The sequence below is a fragment of the Hemibagrus wyckioides genome, linkage group LG28, assembly GCF_019097595.1.
Source record: "Hemibagrus wyckioides isolate EC202008001 linkage group LG28, SWU_Hwy_1.0, whole genome shotgun sequence".
NCBI classification, from domain to species: Eukaryota; Metazoa; Chordata; class Actinopteri; order Siluriformes; family Bagridae; genus Hemibagrus; species Hemibagrus wyckioides.
In genome coordinates this window covers 11,469,199-11,495,428 of record NC_080737.1, presented here as the reverse complement: position 1 = coordinate 11,495,428, position 26,230 = coordinate 11,469,199, and the positions used below count along the sequence as shown (strand labels likewise).

Here is a 26,230-nt window from a genome sequence, read left to right as displayed (position 1 = left end):
TATTTTATTCATCACCTAATCATGGTCTTAATCATTAATTAAAACATCATAATATTAGAATCCATCTTTTTTCCTAAGACATTACACACCTATAAGGGTTACAAGTTAAGCTGTAGATATGATGCTTAATCATGGAATTTACAGAAATTTGTGTGTCCTATGAAGATGCTCAGAAAGAATGTGTACAGAACAGGTATAAGAAAAGAAAATAAGCACTTAATTTCAGGATTATTATTCGCAATACACACTTATGGATTACACAAGTTATGATTTAGCTGAATATAGATCATCAGGCATTGCACAATAGATCATTACGATGTACATCATGTTCACCAAATGAAGAAAAATGAACACAGTGATGGAAAAAAACAGGCTTTATTAGTTCACTTGTCAGTGACATCTACACGCTTAGAGTGGAAAAGCCATTACACAAGCACTAAGCTTGGCATTTTAAATAGTTGCAATTCACATAATCGGCAAAACATTCTTTTTTTTTTTTCTGGACACTTTTCTTTTACTAATCAGATTATCAAGCTGTCTGTGATTGTGCTTAATGAAACAATCATCTGACCTGACCATGATATAATATTTAAATATGCATGTTTGAAATAGAGATGGGACCAACAGCAGAAATAAGATGATACGATAGCAAAGGATGGCTTGTTAAGGCCACCGCCCCCTGTTGCCATTAACTCAGCTAAGTACAACATGTTGTACGTTTTAGCCACCATCCTTCCTAGTGAAATCATATGTAGTATAGCTTAACAGTAGAACACTTTTCATTGTCAAGGCTCCTCAGATTGACTTCATTGCACAAGCCCTGAATTTACTATTTAACAAAAAACACAAGTTAAAATGTTGCTGTAACCGTCAACAGTCTATTCAGGTGAATTTCAACAGGAGCTGAACAAAAGGGCACATAAATAAACATATATATATATATATATATATGTATATATAAATAAAGAATTATAACAGACTCATTTTTGTAACTCACTCTTTCATTTCTATATAATAATTAAAAAAAAAAAAAAAACATTTCTTACAAAGTGTACACTGATATTTCAAATTACATAACAAAGACAGAGACATAACCCATCACTCACATTTGACACACAATATATGACCTTCAAATCCAGTTAAGTCTAAAACTTTAACCATAACAAAAATGGCTACCGGACCAAGCATAAAGAACAGCAGTCTCTTACTGAACCAGCAAAGACTGGCTCATCACGGTATGACCTCACTTTCTATGCCGTAATTGTTGTGGTTCTCCTTTAACTTTCAATGAAATTAAAGTCCCACTGTCAAACTTGAAAAGCGGTTTACGTCAAATAGTGTCAGACATGATAGCGTTACAGTTAAATGAGTCAGGATTGTTTTGATCACATTACATGGAAGTCAAAAGTGGTTCTGATATAAGTGCTAAACTGTTTGCTATGACTCTGAAAGAAGGCTACTAGCCACATATACCGCCGTTAACATGAGCAGCCGTCAGAAGAAACACATTCGGAAAATGTGGAGGACTGACTAAAGGTCAGGTATGGATAGTATTTTAGTATGCTTGGGTCTAAGGTTATAGTATCTCTCTAAAAGCAGCAGCCAGGGCCGCATTTTAACAGTCACAAACACGAGGAAGAGCTCAATCCACATTGACAGTGAGCATGTGTGAGAGAGAGAGAGACACTGAGAGAGAGTGAGAGAGAGAGAGAGAGACAGAGAGAGAGAGAACGAGAGAGAGAGAAAGAAGAATGAGTGGATTGGGTTTGCTTTAGTGCATGGACATCTGTAGGAGTATAGATTTATTTGCATTTTACTTTATAGTATTTTATAAAGAGACCCTGTGCAATAGTGCAGATGTGTGATCTGAATTCTGGAAGTAATAAAGCTTAAATGTGAGTGCAAGAGATCTGAAGAGGGGGAATGGGCTCAGCCTCTCAACTGCATGAAATGAGTGACTCACTGTACCTGACACTGTCCTGCAATGAAGACCTTCTAGTATACCAGCCCTGTGTTACTAGACAACCAAGTTGTATAGAGGTAACAGACCACAGCATTAGGCATGCTCACAAAGTGCTGACAGGAAAGCAGGCATAAACATGGTGCAAATAATGTTCAGCCACATTCAGGATGTCACCTACACAGGACAGAAACAAAAATGAGAAACCATGCTTGTAGTATAATCCTGCATTCACAAGGACAGAGGACAAAACAGTTCCTCACAGCAGTCTGGTCTGCCAGGGCATCATACATAGGTAGGTTCAGCTGGCTGATATCACTCTTGTGCTTGTTACTCTTTTGCACTCTTGTTAAACATATGTACATTTTTATTTCTGCTTGAGTTTGAAAATCTTATTCGGGTAAACGGTGCAAGAATTACAGCCCTGTACATGTCCTATTTTATGTGATCAACAAGGACCATCTAATTATTGTCAAACTAACAAACAGTAGTAAATGCAGTAAATGCCTGAAGTCTGGATCCCATAATCATCACCAGCTGTTGGGTTTCTTCCCTGGTGATGCCTCCTTCAGTGTCTTCGTTTTCTGCTTGCTCTCGTGTTAACCTTTAATTTTTCCTTCAGCAAATTTCCACTTCTTTGCCTTTAAAAAACTTTTGGGTTCCTCAGGTTCATTGTTCATTTGTACTGTTAAGCACTGTCCAACGAGTTTAAAGCATTTATAAATAATTAATTCAGCCCTATACATTAAATAAATTATTCTGCTGGTTTTATCAGCAGTCCCATCAGACAATACAGGGTAACCAGATCTCCATACATTTTGCTTCCCACCATTCTGGCCCTAGTTGATCTGTTGTTTCTGTAATCTACAGATTTTTTTTTTTTTTTGGACAAACCCTAATCTGGTTATCCTGAGATTTATTTGTGATTTACACTGGGTGGTAATCCCTCTATAATCTAGTGAAGGCTGTTATGGTTTGCTAGCATAGATATGTCTACCTTCTGGAAGGTATTCTTTATCTGGGAAACATATATGAAAGGTATGAAAATTTTTCTTCTCCTGGGAAAAGTTCCTTAGCCTTCCAGACATTTTTTGTGTTTCTGGGCTCATTCCTATGTGGTCTTTCTTTTCAACAATGTCCCAAATTAGAGATTTGGCCACAGCCTGTGTTTTTTTTTTTTACTATCTCTCGAATAAGTTTGTTTAGATTTTTCATCAGAATGATAGTTTGCTACACTAGCAGTGATGGTTTTGAGAACTTCATACTGAGAGGTAACAGCAATAGATTTCTAATGCAAATGCCATGAATGAAATCAATGTCTAACATAATAAAGGAATAGCATATCACGTGTTTGTCTCATGCACTTGGGGTATCATTCTGTCCACTAATGCTTATTAACAGAACTTCAGAAAGCTGACCAGAGTGTAAGCGATAATTTTTTTTTAATGCCTCCAAAAGACAATCTGGAAGGCAGTTTAATTGATATCTCTATGATCAGATAACGTTTAAAATAAAGTGAACATGTTGAGACTTACTCACTCAGAGTGCTCTAGTTTCCGCCTCAATCTTCCTCTCTCCATGTGTGTCTGATTCAGGAGAACTTATGTTTTGCCTGACTGCAATCTCGGGGCCGCCGCCATAAATTCCCAACAAGTACTGCCATGTCTCCTCAGAGATTTGCCCGTAGTCAGCCCCTGATTAAACAGACACCCATGTACACACACACAGACATATATACATACACAAACATACATGCACACACACACACACAAACATCATGGTGGATCTACAGTAACAATATTCAAAGATTTATATATGCTTGATTAATCAAACTCACCGTGTTTTAACTGTGCATGCCCCCCCTTCATCACTGCGATCTTGCTGTTGTCAATTGGGCCTGGAGGCTCTAAATAATGGAACAGAGAGAGAAGGCTTATAATAAGAAGAATAAGGGCAGGAATAAAAGATGAGAAGAGGCTTACATTTAGCTGTTTACATTTTAAAAATGAGTCTGGTCTTGGCAAACCTTTGGTGGTGTCACAATGTTTTTATTATAGCAAATATGTGGCTGTGTAAGAGATCTGAAAGTCAAGAGTGCAGACTATTTCAAGCTTGTAAAATGTCTGTTTGTTTATAGTTTGGTTCAGTGTGTGATGGTTTAGGCATGCTGTGCTAAAGTAGTGGCTAGTAGTATTGTATAAAGTACCCAAAAGCCATACTTGGTATTGGTATAAAAGTACAGGTATTTTGTTAGAAAATGACTCAAGTAAAAGTTATAGTCAACCATTATAATTCTACTTGAGTAAAAGTCTTAAAGTATCTGAAATAAACTGTACTTAAATATCAAAACTAGCATTTTCATGAATGTATTCAAGTATGGAAAGTAAAAGTAGAAGTAAATTAATAAAAAAGCAAGACTGTAATAATTTGGAGAATTCTGAATTTTATTCTGTATTGCTTTCTTTCTTAAACTTCTCAAAAAGTGCACAACCAAAAAAATAAGACTTGCATGAAAGAAAGAAGAGGCCTTTAGAACTGTATTGTAATGAAGTGTACAGTATCAGTGTTTCCATACATGTGCACTTGTAACTAAGGCCACGTCCACACGTAGCTGGGTATTTTTAAGAAGGGAGATTTTTCTCTGCGTTTTGGCCTTTCGTCCACATGCTAATGTAGTTTGAGGTCGCTGAAAACGGAGCTTTTGGAAAACTCCTTCCAAAGTGAAGATTTTCCAAAAAACTCACCATTTTCAGTGGTGTTGTGTGGACAGGGGAAACGGAGATTTTGACAAATTGACGTCATTGTCTGTGTGCCGGTCTCCTTGATTTGACGTCAGCTTTGTTTATGAAGATATTTTGTGCAATAGCAGACTTACGTGAACTACTGACTGTGTTAACGTTACTTACTGGACATTCGTGCACATACACGCGCAGTTACTCACACATTACGTTCATGAACAGAGGGCCGGAATGTAATACGAAGCTCACTGCTGCTGCATACAAAACTCCGACAACACACACAGCGATAGCGGTTTTGGACGAGACCCGGTCGGACTTCTACATTCTACAATGAAATTTTCGCATGTCAAGGGCATCGCTTTCACACGACGCGCCATTGTTGTTAAACTACCGGAACCGGTAATAAAGTTTTGTCTAGGCTTCTGATTGGCTAGGCTCCTGACAGCACTTAACAGGGCGTTTTTGCATTTTCATGTGGACAAAGATATTTTTAACATGTAGGCCGTGTGGACAGAATTAAAAAAAAAGAAAGTTCAAAAATCTCCGTTTTTAAAAATCCCCAGCTACATGTGGTCATCACTAACCACAAACTTCCTTTACCGCAAATTTGGACGCAGGTTTTTTTTATAGTAAGTAATGAAAATGCCGGACAGAAAATCTATCGGAAAGTATAGAAAAGTATAGAATTTGTTTAAAAAAAATAGTGAAGTAAAAGTTGACAGAAATATAAAAACTCAAGTAAAGTACAAAAGCTCTCAAAAAATACTTAAGTACTGTAACGAAGTAATTTTACTTCATTACATTACACCACTGGTGGCTAGAGGTTCCCCTTGCTTGTTAGATACTTTAGTCTCATAGCTTTTGTTCTGGTTATTTAATATACATCAATAATATATTTAAGCATGAACAAAGTCTTCAGACTCTGCAAACAATGCAGATGAACTTTTTGCAAAGATGTTGGCAGTAACAGCTTCTAAACATCTACTAATTAGCTTTTCGCAATACTACATTTCAAATTGACTTATTCCTCTTGGCAAATTTTATTCTATTCCTCAAGTTTACTAGGTGGGATTGCAATCTTCCACAGATTTTCAATGTGATTTATATCAGATTAGCTAGGTAATGCAAGGATTTCTTTTATTTTGCCTGCATTTTTGGGATCTTCTGCTATTCTTATGCTCTTCTATTCATGACAGTGCTGTTTGTAGAGAAGCAGTATCGTGATGCTTCCACTTCCACTTCACCATGGGTGTGGTGTTCTTGGAATCATTTGTGCAACCCATACATGAATCTGTGCTGCTTCAGCAGAGGAGTTTTGCATGGGGTGGAGGAAGAGAGATTATTGTAATTCTTTGCTTGTTATTCTCTATGTAACTTCTGTTCCTGATGCTTTCAGGTTGTCCTGCAGTTCTTTCTGAATGATTTCTGGCTTTGTTCTTACCTTCTTTACCATTATGCTGAGAGCATGTTGTTAAATCTTGTGTGCCATACCTGTCCGGGGTCAATTAGTTTCAGTCCCATGAAATTTCCACCTGTATATTATCAAACTAGCCAATGCTTCTAAGGACTTAGCAAGCTCATTAACCTTCAACCTGATTGTCATTGTTTAGCAGGATTTCCCACAACAAATGGCAATGTATAAATATAGCTGCAAGCAGCAATGACGGGCCCTCGCACTATGGGCCATCACTACACGGTGCCATCGCCGCCCAGGCGCACCAGACACAGTGAGCACAGTGGGTACATGCATTAAAAGGGGAAATACCAAAAGGACAAGAGTGACAATTTGGGTCTAATGAAAGTGATCACAGCAAAGTCCACTGATGGCAACAAGAAAACTAACTCTCCGTCTAAACTATATAAGGGCAAAAGTGACAGTTTGGGTGTAATGAAACAGATCATAGCAATGTCCAGTGATGTCCAAAGGGACAATGACTCTCCCTCTAAACTATATTTCTATATCAGTTTATATATAGAGAGACAGTCACCCAGGAAAAAATGTCTACTTTTTCTTTTCCTGAAGTGTATATACATTTTTTTGCTCTGTATTCAACTCTGTATATATAAATTGTGAACATGAAGCCATATTTAAAAAAAAATAAAAAAAAAGTGGAAAGAGCCTCTAGTGGACATAGTCTAGTACTGCAGGAGTCATGTCCAGTCAATGGACTGATAAATGTAAAAATTTGTTGTGAGCCGTCACAAAATCATGAAACTAAGCAGAAATACTCACAACCAGTTGTTCTTTCTATGTAAATTTTTTTGAAACATTAGGGCTTTCCACTGTTAAGATATAAGAACATTAATATTTTTCTATTATGTCCTCACAATAGCAACATCATTCAAAATATCACAAATTCCTTCACAGTTTCACATCAGCCATGTCCGGACATTATTCTGACTGATTTTCAACCAAATCAGGTGAAAGTAAGGGAAAACATTAGAGATTTCTAAAAATGACACACTTCCTGCTGCCAGTTGGTGGCGCTATGACTGACACTGACAGCAGTCAGGTCCATGTGATCAGCTTTCTTCTCTTAACATAAATTTGAGGTTTGATGTACATGACACAATATACACCGAAGTTATTAGCCACTTCCCGTTTCCTTTTATTCGCCATAAGTTTAAGGGCTCCTCACGGCTGAACCGTTTGAGATATCAAAAATCCCTTATCAACTTTAGATCCTCAATGTCTTTAGATCATATTTGACCCTGTTTGGTCAAAATCATACAAATCCCCTACGAGGAGTATATCAAATTCCATTGGGTGCGTTTTTCAAACATCCCAAAATAACTGACTTCCTGTTAAGCAGATCCCATGACAGGTGGATGAACGTCATTTAGCTCAATGAGATCTAAATGTATACCGGGTCTCATGCATATACGTCCACGTGAATATGAGCTGTGCAGCTATATTTCTATATACTATATTAAAGTTCCAGGGGGCGTTGTGACAGCCTGTGCCACGCCTGGTGACCAGCCCCACTGGACTTTCTCATACCCATTTACACTCTCTATGTGAAATATTTTGGAACATTAGGCCTTTCCACTCGTAAGATATGAGAAGATTCATTTTCTTCTATTATGTTCTCATGTAAATCATCGCCATAGTAACATGATTCAAGGTATCAAAAATTCCTTCACAGTTTCACATCAGCCATGTCCTGTCATTATCCTGACTGATTTTGAAACAAATCAGGTGAAAGTAAGGGAGAAAATATTAAGAGATTTCAAAAAGTGACACACTTCCTGCTGCCACTTGGTGGCGCTATGACCGAGACTCACAGTTGTCATATCAGTGTGATCAGCTTTCAATGCTTAACATAATCCTAAGGTTTCATGTACATCACGTAATGTACACAGAGGTTATTAGCCACTTCCTGTTTAGTTTTATTCACCATAAGTTTAAGGGCTTCTCACGGCTGAACCGTTTGAGATATCAAAAATCCCTCATCAATTTTGCGTTATCAATGTCTTGAGATCATTTTAGCCTGGGTTTGGTGGCGGTTGTATCAATTCCCTAGGAGGAGTATTTCAAATTCCATTGGGTGCGTTTTGCAAACAACTCAAAATAACTCACTTCCTGTGGATTAGACTTAATGACATGCAGTGTGAAAGTTGTTCAGTTCAATGAGATCTAAGTGTGTACCAAGTTGTACATGGATACGTGCAAGTGTGTATCAGCTATGCAGCAAGATGTTCCAGGGGGCGCTGTAACGGGTGTGTGTGCCACGCCCAGGGCCGAGCCACGGTGATGTCCTAATGGCCGCAGATTCCAACCTGTCTGCTGATTTTCAAGAGTTTTTGAGCATGTTAAGGGGTCCAAAATGCCCCGAAAGTTTGAGAAAAAATAAAAAATAAAAAATAAATAAATAAATATAAAATTCTAACGAAAACAATAGGGCTCTGGCCTTGCTCCTTCGGTGCTCAGGCCCTAATAATAACATGGGGTCCAATTTGCATGAAAACAAAAATAACTTTACACACACACATTAATAGTGCTGATACTGTTTTATAAGTATGAAGTCATGATGCATGTAAATCTAAAGTGGATATATAGTTATGTAAAATTTACATTCACTTATGTTAAATATATTCAATCTCAGGAGATGAAAGAGATAAAGAAGAGACCCTATCCTCTTCTGGGTCACAGTGGAAAGTGGAATTATAAATCATTGGAGTATTTAGGTGAACAGAGAAAAGGCAATCAGTACAAATGTGTTGAAAGGATATAGACTGATTTATATGATTATGAGTAGGAGCCCTGAGATGTCATTATGATAGTGTTTATGTTTACAAGATAATATAATGGTATCTAGATGTAAGATTATCCAAGATTATAAACTTTCTATAAAAACATCACACCCACATGTGCACTATACATAATATAGACCTAAAAGGCTAAGCCAATAAAGTTTCATTTTTAGACAGTAGAGGCAACCCTGGCAAAACAAGGTAGTAAATATGCACACACTACTTTATGTAAATTTCACTTTTTAGCCCTTAGTTCTGTAGCTTTGTGTCTTTATGTAGCGCCAGGGTCCTGGAGGAACTCGGTTTCATTTCACTATGTACTGCATCAGCTATATATGGTCGAAATGATAATAAAAGCTTCTTGACTTGCCTTTACTAGTAGGGATTTATATGTAGCAAAACAGTCAGAAATATGTTCTTACCATTGTCTTTACCCTTGACAAAGTTTTCCCATTCTCTGAACCATTGCATGCTGATACACAAAATAACTGTTGGAGCTTCCTCGGCCTGGAACTCCTTATTGAGCTAAGCAGAGAGAAAAGTGATAATGTTGTTAGCTATATCACTAAAGGAAACAAATGATATTTACATGTTCATGTTCTGACCTTGATGAAGGTGTCGATCTCAGTTTTCCTACGTTTCGCTACAGCTTCAATCTCCACTTGGCAGATAGTGCACACATACAGGTGATTTACAGCTGGACCTCCTCCAAACCTGCACCGTAGGAGAACACAAGCATGTTGCACAATTTTATTATGAACTGATTAAGAAAAGATGACACATGTTGGATGATGCTGTATTAACAGTACAGACATGACATCAGAACTGTACGTCTGTTTATTTTGTTGCTGTTGTTCATTGGTTCGTCTTCTTGTTTGCACAAGTAACCCTAATTTCTTTTTTACTCTAATGCTCTAATGGTGGAAAGTTAGAGAAGACATATATCAAAACATATTTGGTTGAGATAAAAGGTAAGAAGTTTCATCCCATTATCTTTATAGTCCAATCAAATCACTGTCCATAGACTGCTTTATACTTAAAGTTTGGTGTGAATGGGTTCAATTCTATGGTCATGGAATTTTGCTACAGCTGCTATAACCGCTACAGATGCAGTGAACAGTTATTAGGATGAAAGATGTAAGCGTTCCTTTAATATAATCAGAGTTGTCCACCCTACTCACCTGTTATAAAGGTATTCCCACACATTCTGAGGGAGAATCACCACCAGATCGTCCACATAGTGATATTTGGTAGGAGGGATTCCTGAAAAAGATGGCAACTCAAGTTCTTCCAACAACAGAGACATTGACTTTGTACCAACTTAATATTTACATGTCTTGGGTGATTCGAACATTAGTGCCAAGATGAATAGCTGTTTAGACCTGATTTAGAACTGTTTAGAATTTACAACATCCTTAGGAAACCCTGACAGTTTTGTCAGTAGTTTGTCTCAGCTCTTGTCTACATTAACCATCAATGCCAGATCTGAAGCCCATGAACTATTCCCACCCCCAAGGATGCCCATCAGTGTCTGAGTAAATAAATAGAGAAACGTTCTGGGATCAATAAAATGGGAACATGTATCCCTTTTACACCTGTATTTATTGATGTCCACCCAAGATGGACGTCAATACCAGGTCTATCTAATTCCAGTGTGTGTGTGTTAATATATGAATAATTCAACCTGCTTTTAAGCAAATGCAAAAACCATCATTCTCTTGCTACTGTATATCAATTAAAACATTAGAAACAAGAGAAGATGTGTTCATGTGTATTTGTATACCTCCATGTTGACACAGGAAGGTATGATTCGTGATGGGTCCTGGTTCAGTAAATGTGTTGAACTTGTTGAGCCATTCTCTAGAAATGTAGAACTGTAAAAGACTAGGCTCCTTCAGATTAGCCAGAGCTATGACTTTCTGTCGTTCTCGTACTGATTCCTCACTGCTCTTCCTTAGAAAAGGTAAAAAAAACAAAAACAGTCATAAGCAAACATGAGCAAAATGTAGTAATAATCTTGGTCTTGTTCCAACGGCAAGCCCCAATCAATGTTTAGCATTTTAAAAAAAACAGCATTATCAAATCTTCATCTATAAACGTCTTATCTTGTAATGACTGTGTAAACATGGGGTTGTAGCTTTCTATCCCACAAACAGGTCTAAAGAGTCAACAGAAAAAAGTTGGAAAAACCATTTAAAATAAGCTGAACATGTCTCACCTGTAAAAGAGGACATAGGCCTCTGCGTTCTGCACGACCGTCTCATGGACTTCCGTTACATACTGATCATCAAACTCGTACCACTGGCCATTGATAACATTCTGACAATATGCTATGTAGTGGCCACCTAAGAGAAAGTCAAACCAAAACATACATCACATACCTGAGTGCTCAAACACAAATAAACTGCAAGACAGCACATTCCTAATAAATCTATTCATTAGTACATCAATTGAACATTTCAGCTTAATCACTATATGTGATTAGAACAACCATTTTGTTCCTCTGTACTGAGAAAACAGCGAACAAAAACTAGAAAGCTAAAGCACTGTGCCCTTCCTTGGGAGAAGTGAAAGGGGATCAGCATGGGGGTTGTTTGAGCATGAATTTGCAGAGTGGGGCTGGACATAAAAATGTTTTGGAACCAGTGAGCTGAACTATTCAAGAAAGCATTCAACAGAAATATGTTTCATCGTATTGGTTGCAATTGGAACATGTGACTGAAAGCTTTCCTGTTCTCCAGATGTGCTCTGTTAGATTGACTGTCAACTGTTAACCCTTCGTTTTGCCTGTGAGACCACATTTTTATGATAAAGGATTACCATTACAAAGATAAGAGAGCTGTTTCTGGTCATTTCAAAGTCAAAGACAAGGAAAACTGTGCACCAACAACCATACACTGAACAGGTTAAAGAGGAAAACCCAGAAACAACAGTCAGTGACATCACCTACACTCTCCACAAGAGTGAAGGTATCACACTCCAGCATTTGATGAGATGTTGAGAACAGAAATATAAAGGCCATTCCACAAGATGCACTCATCCACATTAAGAAACAGAAGACCGGATTGGAAATCACAAAGATGAGCCACAAAAGTTCTACAACTAAGATTATCCTGTACCCAAGTGATGGAAAGGCCAAAGTGTGGGGAAAGAAAGGATCTGCTCATGATCCAAAACATAGATTTAACTTTCATGCTTATACCACCATCACCACCACTGTGCACCAGTGGTGTAATGTAACGAAGTAAAATTACTTTTTACTAGTATTTTTTGAGAGTTTTTGTACTTTACTTGAGTTTTTATATTTCTGTCAACTTTTACTTCACTACTTTTTTGAAACAAATTGTTAAGTGCTGTCAGGAGCCTAGCCAATCAGAAGCCTAGACAAAACTAGTTCTGGTAGTTTAACAAAAATGGTGCGTCGTGTGAAAGCGATGCCCTTGACATACGAAAATTTCATTGTAGAATGTAGAAGTCTGACCGGGTCTCGTCCAAAACCTCCATCGCTGTGTGTGTTGTCGGAGTTTTGTATGCAGCAGCAGTGAGCTTCGTATTACATTCCGGCCCCTCTGTTCATGACTGTAATGTGTGAGTAACTGCGCGTGTATGTGCACGAATGTAAAAAGTCCAGTAAGCAACGTTAACACAGTCAGTAGTTCACGTAAACTGCAATTGCACAAAATATCTTCATAAACAAAGCTGACGTCAAATCAAGGAGACCGGCACACAGACAATGACATCAATTTGTCAAAATCTCCGTTTCCCCTGTCCACACAACACCACTGAAAATGGTGAGTTTTGGAAAATCTTCACTTTGGAAGGAGTTTTCCAAAAGCTCCGTTTTCAACGACCTCAAACTACATTAGCATGTGGACGAAAGGCCAAAACGCAGAGAAAAATCTCCCTTCTTAAAAATACCCAGCTACGTGTGGACGTAGTGCACATGTATGGAAACACTGATACTGTACACTTCATTACAATACAGTTCTAAAGGCCTCTTCTTTCTTTCATGCAAGTCTTATTTTTTTGGTTGTGCACTTTTTGAGAAGTTTAAGAAAGAAAGCAATACAGAATAAAATTCAGAATTCTCCAAATTATTACAGTCTTGCTTTTTTATTAATTTACTTCTACTTTTACTTTCCATACTTGAATACATTCATGAAAATGCTAGTTTATTTCAGATACTTTAAGACTTTTACTCAAGTAGAATTATAATGGTTGACTTTAACTTTTACTTGAGTCATTTTCTAACAAAATACCTGTATTTTTACTCAAGTATGGCTTTTGGGTACTTTATACAACACTGCTGTGCACCATTTCATCTTTGCTGTAAATCAGTGCAACAAATTGATTACTTTTCAGGTTGGAGGCTTTCAAATGGTCAAAGAACCAGAGTGGAGCCAGTTAGCTGTCTGGACTTACTTCCGGCTGTGCCGTGGTGACAGATGACAGAAAGGAGATCATAAGTAGTAATCTGAGAAGGGCTGTCTTTGGCCAAGAAGGGCTGTAGGTCCAAACCCTCCAATGGAAAGGACACATGGCTGCTGATCTTAAAGGAGTACATCACCTCGTGTCGGAAACGCTTCAAGTGAATGCACAAGATCTGTGTACAACATATGAGGGAGAAATATATACAGTTATGGACATAAACACAAAGACTTTACACTTGCTCAAGGGACTTAAACAGCATAAATAGAGTTGTTTACCTCTGGGAGTTGAAGGACTTTACAATATTTCACACCATTTCTCAACCTGTACAAAGCAAAAACATATATTTAGTCACATGATCAAATTGGCTTAATATTTATAGCATTTTTAAAATCGTGTATTTATAGGAAGAGTGCAGCAATATGCAAGAATATGACTGTATGGCATAAGAAAATGCTTACTTTTTACATCGTTCACAGCTGTACATATTATCCCCTAAGACAGAAAATAAGCATTGACACATTTTAATTGTCACAGAGGTTGAGCTTCAAGAGTAAAGTGGGGATTAATATCATAACATTGCAAAATTATACTAATGTTTATGTTTCACCTTTCAGTTCATCAGCAGCAAAGAAGGCAGCGAGGCAGTCCTCTAGTGTGACCATGGGACCCCAAAACCAGCTGGGGATACAGGACACTACAAACCTAAATACACACACACACACACACACACACACACACACACAAACAGATTAAAAGAAAAACTGTAGCTGTGTTATGTTATGAGAGTCTTCTGGCTGATCACTTTGACCCTATAAGGAAACCTTACTATATTGATGGGAGTTCCTTTCCAGTGAATCTACACTTAATATGTTTATTTAATTTAAGAGCAAAAGTTGTGTAAATTGTATACTATGGCCTTCCTATTGACAGCTCCTGACCAAGCCAGTGGTACTTTCTGTGCTTTTATAGACATAAAGTGTTTGTTATGTCCAAAAGAGAATAACACTACTGTATTCTGATGCAAAAATGCAGCAACAATTTCAAAGTGCAAATGTTTTCAATAGATCCTGACACTCAAGACTGTAACGTAGTACATGGATGCAATTTATTTTCTAAAATGTAAATTTGATTCAAGTTTTTAAATGGAAATACTTCTGATTTATGATTAAATAAGCAAGATATTTCCTTTGAGTCAGACATCTGATTTGTAGATAAATGTGTGGATTTTCATGTCGTGTGGGTAGCTACGCAGCCTACAGCGCAACAGGTTCCTTGTAAATTGCTTAGTATCCAAGCATTTGCCAAATTAAAGCAAACAGAAAGATACAGATTTTCTCTGTCTGGTTGTCACACCTTCGTATCGAATCCATGATGTAGGAGAGCCAGCCCTGGGCAGCATAGGTGTCTGTGCACACACCCATCTTGGCTGGAGTGCTCTGGTGGATAGAGGAGTGGAGTTTAGCCAGGTCTTCTTTACCCGGAATTGGCAGAGACAAATCCTGAAAGGTCTCGACTGTTGTTGACACCTAGAAAAGTAAAAAAAAATGCACTGCTAATCCTTTCACAAACATAACAACCATTAACACATTAATGCAGTTACTGTATTATAATAATTACTACATGTATTTTAATTACAGCTATTTTACAATTAGAGGTCTTGGAGGACTGACACCCTAGTGTAGTGCCACGATCTCTTATACATATAGTTAGTGCTGCCCTCTAGTGGAAACACATGAGCTCCCTCACCCGGTCACACGTCAAACACTGGACCAGGCTCAGAATGGAGCCATCAAAGATGTCAGAAATAATGCTACGAAACCGAGACTGCTTCTTCTTCTTGGTGCCCAGGAGCATCTGAGCTGTAGGTTAAATACAAACGGGTGGTTATAAATAATGCAGTGTACATTTTCATTTCATTTCTTCTAAAGTCTTGGGAAAGCATACCCAAGCCAAACTAAAGGCAAAAAAGGAACATGGAGTAAATACAAACATTGAAAAATATATGCTGGACTTCCTGGAAAACTTATCCGCTGCCTCTATATCAACAAATATTACTAGTTGTTTACAAATATTAAGTAATGAGTAAAGCATGGGAAAAAGTTGGTGGCCTCAAGAACTGCTCTTAATTTTTCATTATAAATCTCCTTTTAGTAAAAAAGGATGTCTGTTTCATAAACATGCTGTAATTACTCAAATATACATCAATCAGCCATAATATTCAAACCACCTGCATAATATTGTACTGTGCTGCTCTGATTCAATGAAGCACGGATGTCACAAAACCTCTGAAGGTGGTGTGTCTAGCACCACGATGTTAGCAGCAGATCCTTTAAGTCCTGTAAGTTGTGAGGTTAGCTTGCCTTCTTCCCATAGTGCAACCCGGGTGCAATCACTTTGCCAGGTAAGCATTTCACACACCAGGCCATTCACATGATATAAAAGAAAACGTAATTCATCAGACCAGGTTCTAATGCTCACCTGCCCATTGTAGGCACCATGGGCAGTGGACAGGGGTCAGCATGTCCTCTCTGTCTGATCTTTTTCCTACATCCAAATGAATCAAAGTCTAGAACTGACTGTTCAATTGTCGCCTAATATAAACCTTGACAGATGCCATAAAAGATAATAAATGTTATTCACATCATCTATTAGTTGGTTTAATGTTATGGCTGACTGATGTACTCGAGAGATAAATTAGATACCAATTTTAAGTAGATAAAGATATGCTTATAAAAGCAGACCTTTCTTAAAGGCATAGGCGGGGCTAGCTCGTAGAGGGCTGGACCTGGGCGGGCTGCTGGACAGCTTTGAATGAAAATCCTGCACGTTGCGAGTGGGGCTACAGGGACGAGAGGATGGGCGATGCATGGACACCTCATTGTCTGGTTCTGAGAAAGTAAAAAATGTTAGGAGGATGAAAATAAATCAACTTATAAATACAAGATCATCTAAATAAAAATACTAAAATAGCTACTAAAATAAAACTGCCTTTATTATGCATGTATTATTAAAAAGGCTGTCTTAGTGACAATTATGCTAACAGAAAGCCATGGCTCTTAAAGCATAGACAGGTGATCTACAGCGGGTGAAATCATAGCCCATCATTATCAAAGTTATAATACCTGCATGTGAATTTCCTCCTGGTATCTATCTATCTGTCTATCTATATTTATCTATCTATAACATGAAGTGAAATCTAAACATAATTTCAAAATGAGTTCTAAGAGTGGAAAGTTCAGAATGAAAAACTCTCTAAATCTTAGCAGGCAACATATTAATGGTACATATTTAAATATTCTGCCTAATGTCAATATTTTTTTATGAATTATTATTGATTCAACAATACAAAATAAAACAAAAAATACCTACTCCATTTTTTGTGTACCTGTACTTCCCTGAACTCTGCTGGTCCCCATCTGCTCTCCAGCTCTTTCGTTCTGCTCCTCCTGCACTGCAGTGTCCACATCAGCATCCTCATCCATCTCTGGTGTTCTCTCCTCTCCTCTGTCCTCCCTCCGTCTCTCTTTCAGCTTCTCTTTCTCAGAGATCCCGCTGCTCTCCCTCGTTCCTGTGCACTCGTCCTGAATGAGGAGCTCTGTCTCACCTCCCGCTCTATCTCCATCACCTCTCTCGCTCCCCGAACCAGAGTCACATGACAGGAAGTCATCCTCAGAGGGGCTACGGTCTCCATCGCCATGGTTTTGGTTGTCGTGGTTGCTCTCCGAGTCGTTGTCAGTGATGGAATTGCTGCAGTCCATGAAAGGCTCCTTCAGTTCCTCATGCAGCTGATCCATCAGACAGCGCAGGAACTCCTGAGTGTCCTGAAGGGCACAGAGCATGCTGAGAAAGCCAAGTTTAAACTGATTGCACAAAATGCAGATTGATTGAAATGCAGTGTTTTGCATCATATGAGCACTGCATCTTATAATATTGGCTGCTATAGAGATGCTACTAGAAGGGCATTAGTACAGACTAAGGAAAAGAACACATTTATGGTCTATATTCTCTTATAATAGTATGAAAGTTAATAGCATAATAGACCAGTAGTTTCAGGCATGAGATGTGGTGCCCTGTTCTTGTATCACACATAGAAGTAGTTTTTGGGGGTTTGTTTTGGGACCTAATGCCTTTTTTCCCTTGGTTTGTTTAGACATTTAAGTATATGGCAACTACTCCCGGCTTGGCTAACCCACAGACAACAACCCAACCTACATAGCAATGAATGATGAGAACTGCATCACAATAGTGCGTTACACATCATGGTTGGTTTGCTAATGGCCTGTAACATGAATTGAGGGTTAACGTGTCTCGTAGATACTTGGTGTCAAAGAATGTGTCAGAGTTTGTCATGGCATTTCAAAAACAAACCACATCTCTTCATTTTAAAAAGTCTAATGGCTCCTCTTTCAAAGAAATGAATTGAAATCCAGGAAAACATTGTTCCTCAAAATGATGAATCATAAAAACTACAGCTGAAAAGGAAGCCGCAATAAACTTGCCGAGCTCATCTTAATGGATGAACACTATAAGCAGAACCCAGGCACATAAACAGGTATACACTGACCAATGAGAGGCCACTTTATTCACGTGTGACTTGCATAAACACATTTTGGTATGCTTTGAATTCTCGTGTCGAAATTTTTCTCAACCTCAACCAAATCACCTGAGTTCATAATTCTCAAATATAGAATATGGTGACTGCATCAAAAATGCATCATGCAGTGTCGCACACTCATGTTAACAATGCGGTCTTTGTCCAGTGATTGTCATATTCACTGGACAAAGTGAATACTGTGCAGCTGCTTTGGTATCTGTTTAGAACGCATTATCTGTTCATTGTGAATAATGTATGTAGATTTGGTTACATCACAAGTATATGTCAGTCTGTGTGTGTCTTTTCGAGGCCAAAAAGCACAAAACTGTCTGTGAGAAACAGAAAAGCCACATTGTTCAATGCTTTTGTGAGTAAATCACAGTGAGTTGGTGTTTGTGCATGTAATAGAAAGTATTCTTTACAAACCTGTTGGGCATAGCCTCGAAACATAGGATTCACCAGTTTGATGCCATGAAACAGACTAGTGGGGACAACATAACTGGGTCTAAACAAGAAAAAAGAAACAGGATGATGGAAAACAATGAAAGTAACCATGAAACAGGAGCTAAAAAGAGCACAGGATGAATTATAATCTTGGAGCAGATAGAGGCAATGAACTATAATTGTTATGACTGAATCTACGAGACTAGCCCCAAATATAGAAAAGCCCTTTTTCAACCTAGGCATATTACATTACAGCAGTCTGTGTGTGTGTGTGCTTGTGTGTGTGTACCGTTTTTTATGCCAGAGCTCAGAGATGAGTTTCTGATAGCTTTTGCACAGTGCAGGTTTCTTATCTGTGCGCACAAGCCCACTGCAGTCCAGGAAAAACTGAGTCAAAGGAGGACTAGTAAAGAAACATATTTAAAAAGAATGATGAGAAAATGAGAGAAAAAATGAATTTGCAATAAAATGTTCTGCAGTAAAGTTCCATTCCATCCTTTCTGACTGAACTTCATTCACTCTCCTCATATAACTACTGATAATATAAAAAAGTGTTGAACCCACCAGTTTGAGAGGGCCTGCAATGCTGCGTTCATGTAACATGAATTTCCAATGTTCTTCATTCCTGTGAGGCCTGCCGAAAAGGAGGAGGAATATTAATACACAAAAACGCATACCTTAAAGATCCTCAGTGTCCTCCTTCATTCCGTGGAATCCTTCTCACATGGATATTTGCAGATGTCTAGACCAGAACTCTTATTAACACCCTTCACAACACACTTTGTAGCATTTGACTTTAAATTATACAATTTTACAACAGTGATGGTTTATAACCCATCTATTGGGTATCACCCAGTAGAGGTTGTGGCTCCCTTTTGTGTCTGGTTCCATCTTATAGCCACTGGAAGTTTTCCATTGTGACTGTCACCACTGGTTTGCTCATTAGGAATGTAAAATCAATACCCAGCTTTTTGGAAAGATGCTTTCTGACAAGGTCTATTGTTGGAAGTGGTATACAATTGAACTGAAAAAGGGAACAAAATAAATTTTATAATGCACAGGTAAAAGGTTCTGACTCATACCTTAGCTCCATCTTTACCCAAATTTTGAAAACTCGGTTAGAATCACAACAAGAGTTGTTGTTGATCTTTCGGCTGCTCCCTGCGAGTGAGGGGTCGCCACAGCGGACCAACTGGTCCGCACAACACCTTGGCACAGGTCTTATGCCGGATGCCCTTCCTGATGCAACCCTCCCATTTTAATTTCGGGCTTGGGACCAGCACTGCATCCAGTGGCTGGGGTTTGGGCATGAGCTGGGATTCGAACCCAGGCCTTTCGCATGGTAGGTGAGAAACAAGAGTGATGTTGTGAAAAATTTGCTGGATCTCATTTATTTTTAACCACTGGCAAAGCAAAGTGGGGGCAGGGGCATGCAAATGACAGGCAAAAACATGTGGTGACTACCTAGGAGTGGAGAATGATGAGACTCAGACCACCATCTTTTACCAACTGTGAAATATCAGATGTTCCTTCTTAGATGAGATGGAGGAGAAATTGATTGATGCAATTTATTGCTTTAATTATATTATAATGCCTGGATCCAGAATCAGTCTGTTATGGTCTGCTTAAATAACTGCTACTTTATTTAGCTTGTCAACAAACTATTTTGATTTTTGTATGGATTAAAATTGAGCAAGGATAAATAAAAGACATACACGATGTGTCCAAAGGTTTGTGGACACCTGACCATGTCGTTCTTCCACAAACTGTTGCCACAAAATTGTAGGCACATAACTGTACACAAAGTCTTTGTGTGCTGTAGCAGTACAATTTCACTTCAGTGCTCAGGTACCCAAACATGTTCCGGCATAAACTTGTTCCTGGAGCACAAATCAAAATCCATATAGACATGGCTTGCCAAGGTTGCTGTAGAAAAACTGAAAACCCCACTGAACACCTTTGGTATGAACTAAAACACTGAATGTGCTCCAGGCCTTCTCAACTAGCACCTGATCTCATTAATACAAGTCCTCACAACCACTCTCCAAAATCTAGTGTGCAGCCTTCCTGTGGCCAGTGGCGGTTACTATAAGAGCAAAGGGGGACTAGCTATGGAATGAGATGTTCAAAAAATACATGTGTTATGGTCTACTATGGTCAGGTGTCCAAATACTTTTGGCCATATGTTGTACATCTCTTTTCATATACACATTCACACCAATCCACCTACTGGTACAATGTATGGCTTTGAAATAACTGTTTATTTACCTCTTGGCTTAAATTCATCTTCCTCAGACTCTGAACCTTCATCATCTGCCACAGCGATCGGAACTGCTTTTAATGGGTGAGCTGAACTCTGGAGAGGAGAATTCTGGGGGAAAAACATTTTTTGGGGGTGTGAACATAGTGTAATTTCACCTGCAAATGTATAATAAAAACACACAAATAAATAAAAGATACGCCTGCCATCTTTTAAACTGGAGTTATAAGGTAAACTTGGGAAAAAAGAAATACAGGCTAGAATAAGGTCAAGAAAAGGGGTATGTTGAAACAAAATTCAGAGTCACGTTATTCATATTCACTTTTATATACTGATCTTTCTTGGCACGCTTCTTTTTTGGGGATTTTTTTTTTTTTAAAGAAAAAATGTGGTGATAGCATTGACTCCAATCAATCAAACACTAGTCTGCCAAAGAATTTTGGAAAAATACTGCCTGGCTGTAAAAATGTCCCTCTTATCAAATGAACAGTGTTACGCACAAAATCTTCAAGTTCAGGTTTCAAGTTCAGATGAGGACCACAGATACCTGTTCAAGAGGTTTGTAGCGTTGAGTTGCTGCCACTGGGCTTACAGGCCTCTGTTCCAGAAACACCTCTCTCTCACACACATAACACCACACCCTGAACGTGGTCAGATTCACTGTCAGATTGTGTTTCTTCACCTGGAGAGAAAAGGGAAGTTATACAGATGAATGAATAAATGGAATAGACTCTGAAAGATGATACTGATAAATGATGGAGAGAGGAGAGGATATATGTGAGGTTCAGAGTGACCTGTGCATGTGTGGTGCTGTGGTCCGAGTACGACTCTCCGCAGCCGACGTAGGGACAGTCATGCTGAAGAAACAAGCACTATTTATTAATTTCATCTGCAGTTAAGACAATAGATAAGATTAATACTTATTCTTTATAAGAAACACAATTTAAATAGAATTGTTTAAAAACCTAAGCCCTGCCCGTCTATCAATCATCCCATGTTTAATAACATCCTTTTTTAAATATAAACAGGGCAGCAAACATTTGTAGATTATTAGATGTCATTATACATCATAAATGCTTTAATGACCCCCTAAAAATACTGTGGTCATCTTGGAATTGTCTTGACTCATTTGTATGCCAAAAATACCCGTAAAAAACGGTAAGGTGCCCCAGCCCGGCTCAATAAAAAGCGTCCGGAGATTGCGAGTTCGAATCTAGCCAAAGCTATCCAAGCCATTCATAACATGACCATGCTCGCAAGGCAGGAAGAATGGCATACTCCTTCTCCCATTTCTATCACAGTGACACTAGCCAATTGTATGTGTGTGTTTATGTGTGCATCAGCTCATGCATGCAGCTGTTATCCCATAACATGCTGGCCTTCATGCAACACCACGCAAGATTGAAAGCTGATACATGATACAGGAGACATGGCTGGGGGTTGAGAATTACCCAAGATAAAATTTGGGAGAACGTTCCGCTACTGAGAAGCTATCTCGTACAAGCATTCAGCCACTTCTAATTGAGATCTCATGCTAGAAAGAATCTCAGACAGACAGAGGGTGGATCAACCAGAAAACATGATGCTTCCACTGGCAGAGCTATAAAAAGTAAAACTAAACATTTTAAGTCGTTTTGGTTGAGTACATTTTTGTTTTCTTCAAGTAGAGGTGTCAAAGTATTTTATACATAGCAACACCGATTTTGACCAAAACCAAAGGCTCTTTTTTTTCGTCTAGAGTTTAATCACAGTGATATCCGTTTGGGTTTTCCCAGGCTGGCACAAAATATCTTTAATGTCCAGGTAATGACTGACAAGTGGCTTCACCACCAGCACTCTGATTCAGTATGAAGAAACATTGTAGTAAATGCAAGCAGAACATTTTCCTTTACCAAGCGAAGGGGAAAAACGCTTCATTTTTCTTCTTACCTGAAGACATGCCCAGAGGTTGGGACCACCTACTCCACATGACTGACAAGTGCCCTATATATAGGTAAAGGAGACACGAATGTTAAAATGCCTTTGACAAATTATTTATGTAAAAAAATTGAGCTTGTATAAAAAAAGACATTTCTACAGCATATCTGAGCATGTTGATTCAATCATTACAAATAATCTGAAGTGATGTAATATTAGTTAGATTGGCGTTCAAGCTTTACCTTTGATTTTTGCAGAAGTTCCTCTTTGGTCACTTCACCTATGGAGTCCAGGTGAGGACAAACGTCTCCACAGTCTGTCATGATTTGGCTCTTATGTCTCAAACAAAAAACTAGGCGTTGGGCTAAAGAGAAAAAACACAACTAATTACACCTTTTACTTATCATTTAAAAAGCACTGACTATCCTATTACATGTAAAATATGAACGTTTGGCCAAATTATTAATTTTCTCAACATGCAGACAGAAAGATGACAACTGAGGGGAAAAGTCGGACTGCTCGGCAGAGTCATTGCAAATCAATACATCTCCTCAGCAGAGCTGAAAGAATCATCAGACGTTTTAGACAGCACTCTCTTTTGGAAGAATAGTCTTCATCCCTCGAGGACTGTTCCAGAGACCTTTAGAAACCCACGACAAGGCACAGTGAAGCTTGTCAGTCAGCTTGTAGAGGAAACTTACTAAAACTTTTACCTGCTTCATCACACATTCTTCGTGAAGCTGTGCTAACTGCTGGATCATCATTATTAGAATTAGAAATGACTCTGAATGTTATTTATTTAGTGATTCCACTTCCTAGTCACTGTGGAGTCTATCCTGGGAATCTCACACACTGATTTATCCTAATCTAGAGTACCAATTCCAATTACTGGCATGTTTTTGGGAGGTGGAAGGAAACCGAAGAACCCAGAGTAACCCAGGATTGAACCCCAGACCCTGGAGCTGCAAAGCAGAATTTCTTGGTGGCATGTTACGTTTGTGATGCTTAAAAATTATTTTTAAATGCATGTTAGGTGAGGGATTATTTCTATCAGATGAGAGGACTGTGATTCATGATCATGTTTCCATTTTCCTCTCACAAAGGACCCGCCTAGAAGCTCTGTGATGATACCGAAATAATTTTCTGCCCAACGTTATTCGATCCACTTTATGATGATTATGATTCATGATTATTCAGCAAACCCTGAAATCCTTTTAAACTTTTAAAAGGTTCAAATGTTACATTAAAGAAGAATTTCCAGAAATTTTGTTTATTCTTGGATTGATGGTAAATGGTATACAAATATATATATTAACAGTGCATGGTGTTTTCGTAAACAATAACTGATTGAATGATTTCCCATCAAACACTTGTGTCGGTTGTTTCAAAGTGAAATGAATATTTTAATTCAAACAACATCTATCTTTTGGGCTTGACCCCTTAGTTCCAGCGAAAGGAACTCTTAATGCTTCAGCATACCAAGACATTTTGGACAATTTCATGCTCCCAACTTTGTGGGAACAGTTTGGGGATGACCCCTTCCTGTTCCAACATGACTGCACACCAGTGCACAAAGCAAGGTCCATAAAGACATGGATGAGTGAGTTTGGTGTGGAGGACCTGACCTCAACCCGACAGAGCAGAGATTACGAGCCAGACCTTCTCGTCCAACATCAGTGTCTGACCTCACAAATGGGCTTCTAGAGGAATTATCAAAAATTCCCATAAACACACTCCTAAACCTTGTGGAAAGCCTTCCCAGAAGCTGTTATAGCTGCAAAGGGTGGGCCAACTCCATATTGCATTCATGTGCATGTAAAGATATACGTCCCAGTTTTGGCCTGCCTCGCAGTCTCCGTTCTAATTCGTCCCAAAGGTGTTCTATCAGGTTGAGGTCAGGACTCTGTGCAGGCCAGTCAAGTTCCTCCCTCATCTCCCTCATCCATGTCTTTATGGACCTTGATTTGTGCACTTGTGAGCAGTCATGTTGGAACAGGAAGGGGTCATCCCCAAACTGTTCCCACAAAGTTGGGAGCATGAAATTGTCCAAAATGTCTTGGTATGCTGAAGCATTAAGAGTTCCTTTCGCTGGAACTAAGGGGCCAACCCTGAAAAACACCTGAATTCAATTCAAGGGGTGTCCCAAAACAAGTCTATGTCTTGTATGAATGTCAGACTGCTCTATCTTTTGTTTTAATAATTCACCTGTAATGCATGCCATTTAATGAAAATCTCACTGATTTCCTAGGACATAAGAATTTCAGAAATGTTTCCTGTGTTATGACAGAGAGATGTTTCTCAGGTGGTCACTAAAAAACAAAACATGTCGTAAGTGTTGCATCAGACAGGAGGTAAACATGCTGGACAAAGCAACACCTCGGCTTTTTATCCCAAATTACATATACTATAACCCTGTTTAGTTGTTTAGTGTAATGATACACACCTATTATTATTAATGAACACATCATGGACAGTGTTGCTGTGATGTTTTGTGTGCTCTCTCTACCAGGAAAACATTTTCCTTCGCCATCATTACTGCTGTTTCATGACCATGACAGCACACAAACACCTGACAGGAATCTAATGATCTATCTATTTATCAACAATATTGCTGCATATAACACCCAAAACGATCATTTTACTCACTGACACTTTAGGAAGCTGTTAGCAACAATACCTCAAAATCCATTTAAACGCATTTCCAGACGAGGCCACTGCCCAGAGAAAAGCGCTTGAATTTAATGGAAATAACACACCATGACTATTCTGTTAAGATAATTAAACAGTAATTAAACTCACCTCACCAGCACGTCCAGATGAAATGTTGAAAAACGTTCATTTTAGGCAGAAATGAAATGCGCAAATTCCATGTATCCTCCTGCAGTCAGCACTAGCACCTAAGCTAAGCTAACCAACGCAAACACTAGCAGTCAAAGCGGGGGTGATGTGCTGGGTTGCCAGGTCTTTACAAAAGCAACAGTGAAAACTAGAGAGAAAACGCAATATGTAATGATATTACAGTGATGCTGTGTTGGCTCATTAAGGTTGATGGCTGATTAAGGTTAAGGTGTAGTATTTAATTAAGTAATTAAGGTTAAATGTGTAGATATAATTGTATGACTAAGTGTTTAAAGTTTGTGCTATCACACAGTCTAATGACATTTGCTGTGTTTCTAGTGCATTCTGTGCAGGAGATTCTAGATTATATAAAGGCTCATCAACCTGACAAACAAACAAATAAATAAACAAATAACACAGAGTCTTTCATTTGTCTTTATTAATTGATCTGTATTCTTGTAACTTGGGGTACGGTGTGTACACTTTATCTCAGGATTAACCTCTGTATCTCTTACTCTCTCACCACTAAAGAGGCTTTCAGTATTGTGAAAACTTTGGTTTGTGATATATTTTGTGGATTTTGTGATGTCTTTCGTATATGATCTTATCTTATGACCACAATATCCCTTGCTGAAGACCAAGGAATTCTTTGTTTCGCTTGAATAAACAATGTGCTGAGCACAGACACTCTGTCGTCAGCCCACCTGTAGAGATATCCGCCACCACCTCTGTTCACACCTTTCATGTCCATTGTTGAACTCTTTTTGTTACCCATGGATATTGCACATACAGTA

At 38.5% G+C, this 26,230-nt stretch overlaps 1 protein-coding gene across 3 annotated transcripts; it reads right to left on the bottom strand.

The window, feature by feature from the left end:
• Positions 1-359: 359 nt before the first annotated feature.
• Positions 360-25,549, bottom strand: usp20 (ubiquitin specific peptidase 20). 3 transcript variants are annotated; one of them, XM_058383494.1, is made up of 25 exons: positions 25,398-25,549; positions 22,841-22,962; positions 22,611-22,664; positions 21,476-21,538; positions 21,229-21,363; positions 20,690-20,792; positions 18,986-19,055; positions 18,711-18,824; positions 18,404-18,482; positions 16,769-17,204; positions 16,125-16,271; positions 15,130-15,242; positions 14,737-14,909; positions 13,991-14,085; positions 13,842-13,875; positions 13,659-13,704; positions 13,375-13,555; positions 11,171-11,297; positions 10,736-10,905; positions 10,134-10,215; positions 9,558-9,666; positions 9,375-9,477; positions 3,798-3,866; positions 3,496-3,654; positions 360-2,137 (listed from the first exon to the last, which is right to left on the bottom strand). In XM_058383494.1, exons 2-24 carry the CDS (start codon positions 22,919-22,921, stop codon positions 3,500-3,502), a joined length of 2,739 nt encoding a protein of 912 aa, XP_058239477.1. In that variant the 5' UTR covers positions 22,922-22,962; positions 25,398-25,549; the 3' UTR covers positions 360-2,137; positions 3,496-3,499. The 3 variants fall into 3 exon arrangements, with proteins under 3 accessions (XP_058239477.1, XP_058239478.1, XP_058239480.1); XM_058383495.1 differs by having other exon boundaries at positions 3,500-3,654; XM_058383497.1 differs by having other exon boundaries at positions 25,403-25,544.
• Between the last annotated feature and the right edge of the window lie 681 nt (positions 25,550-26,230).

Bases quoted from the DNA above. Each gene is read 5' to 3' on its own strand.
- usp20 (XM_058383494.1), bottom strand. From the start codon at position 22,921: ATGACAGACTGTGGAGACGTTTGTCCTCACCTGGACTCCATAGGTGAA. The intron at 19,056-20,689 runs GTAAATAAACAG...CCTTTTCGGCAG, and splicing joins AGATGAATTTAAGCCAAGAG to GCCTCACAGGAATGAAGAAC. The intron at 13,705-13,841 runs GTAAGCATTTTC...TGCTTTGTACAG, and splicing joins AGCTGTGAACGATGTAAAAA to GTTGAGAAATGGTGTGAAAT.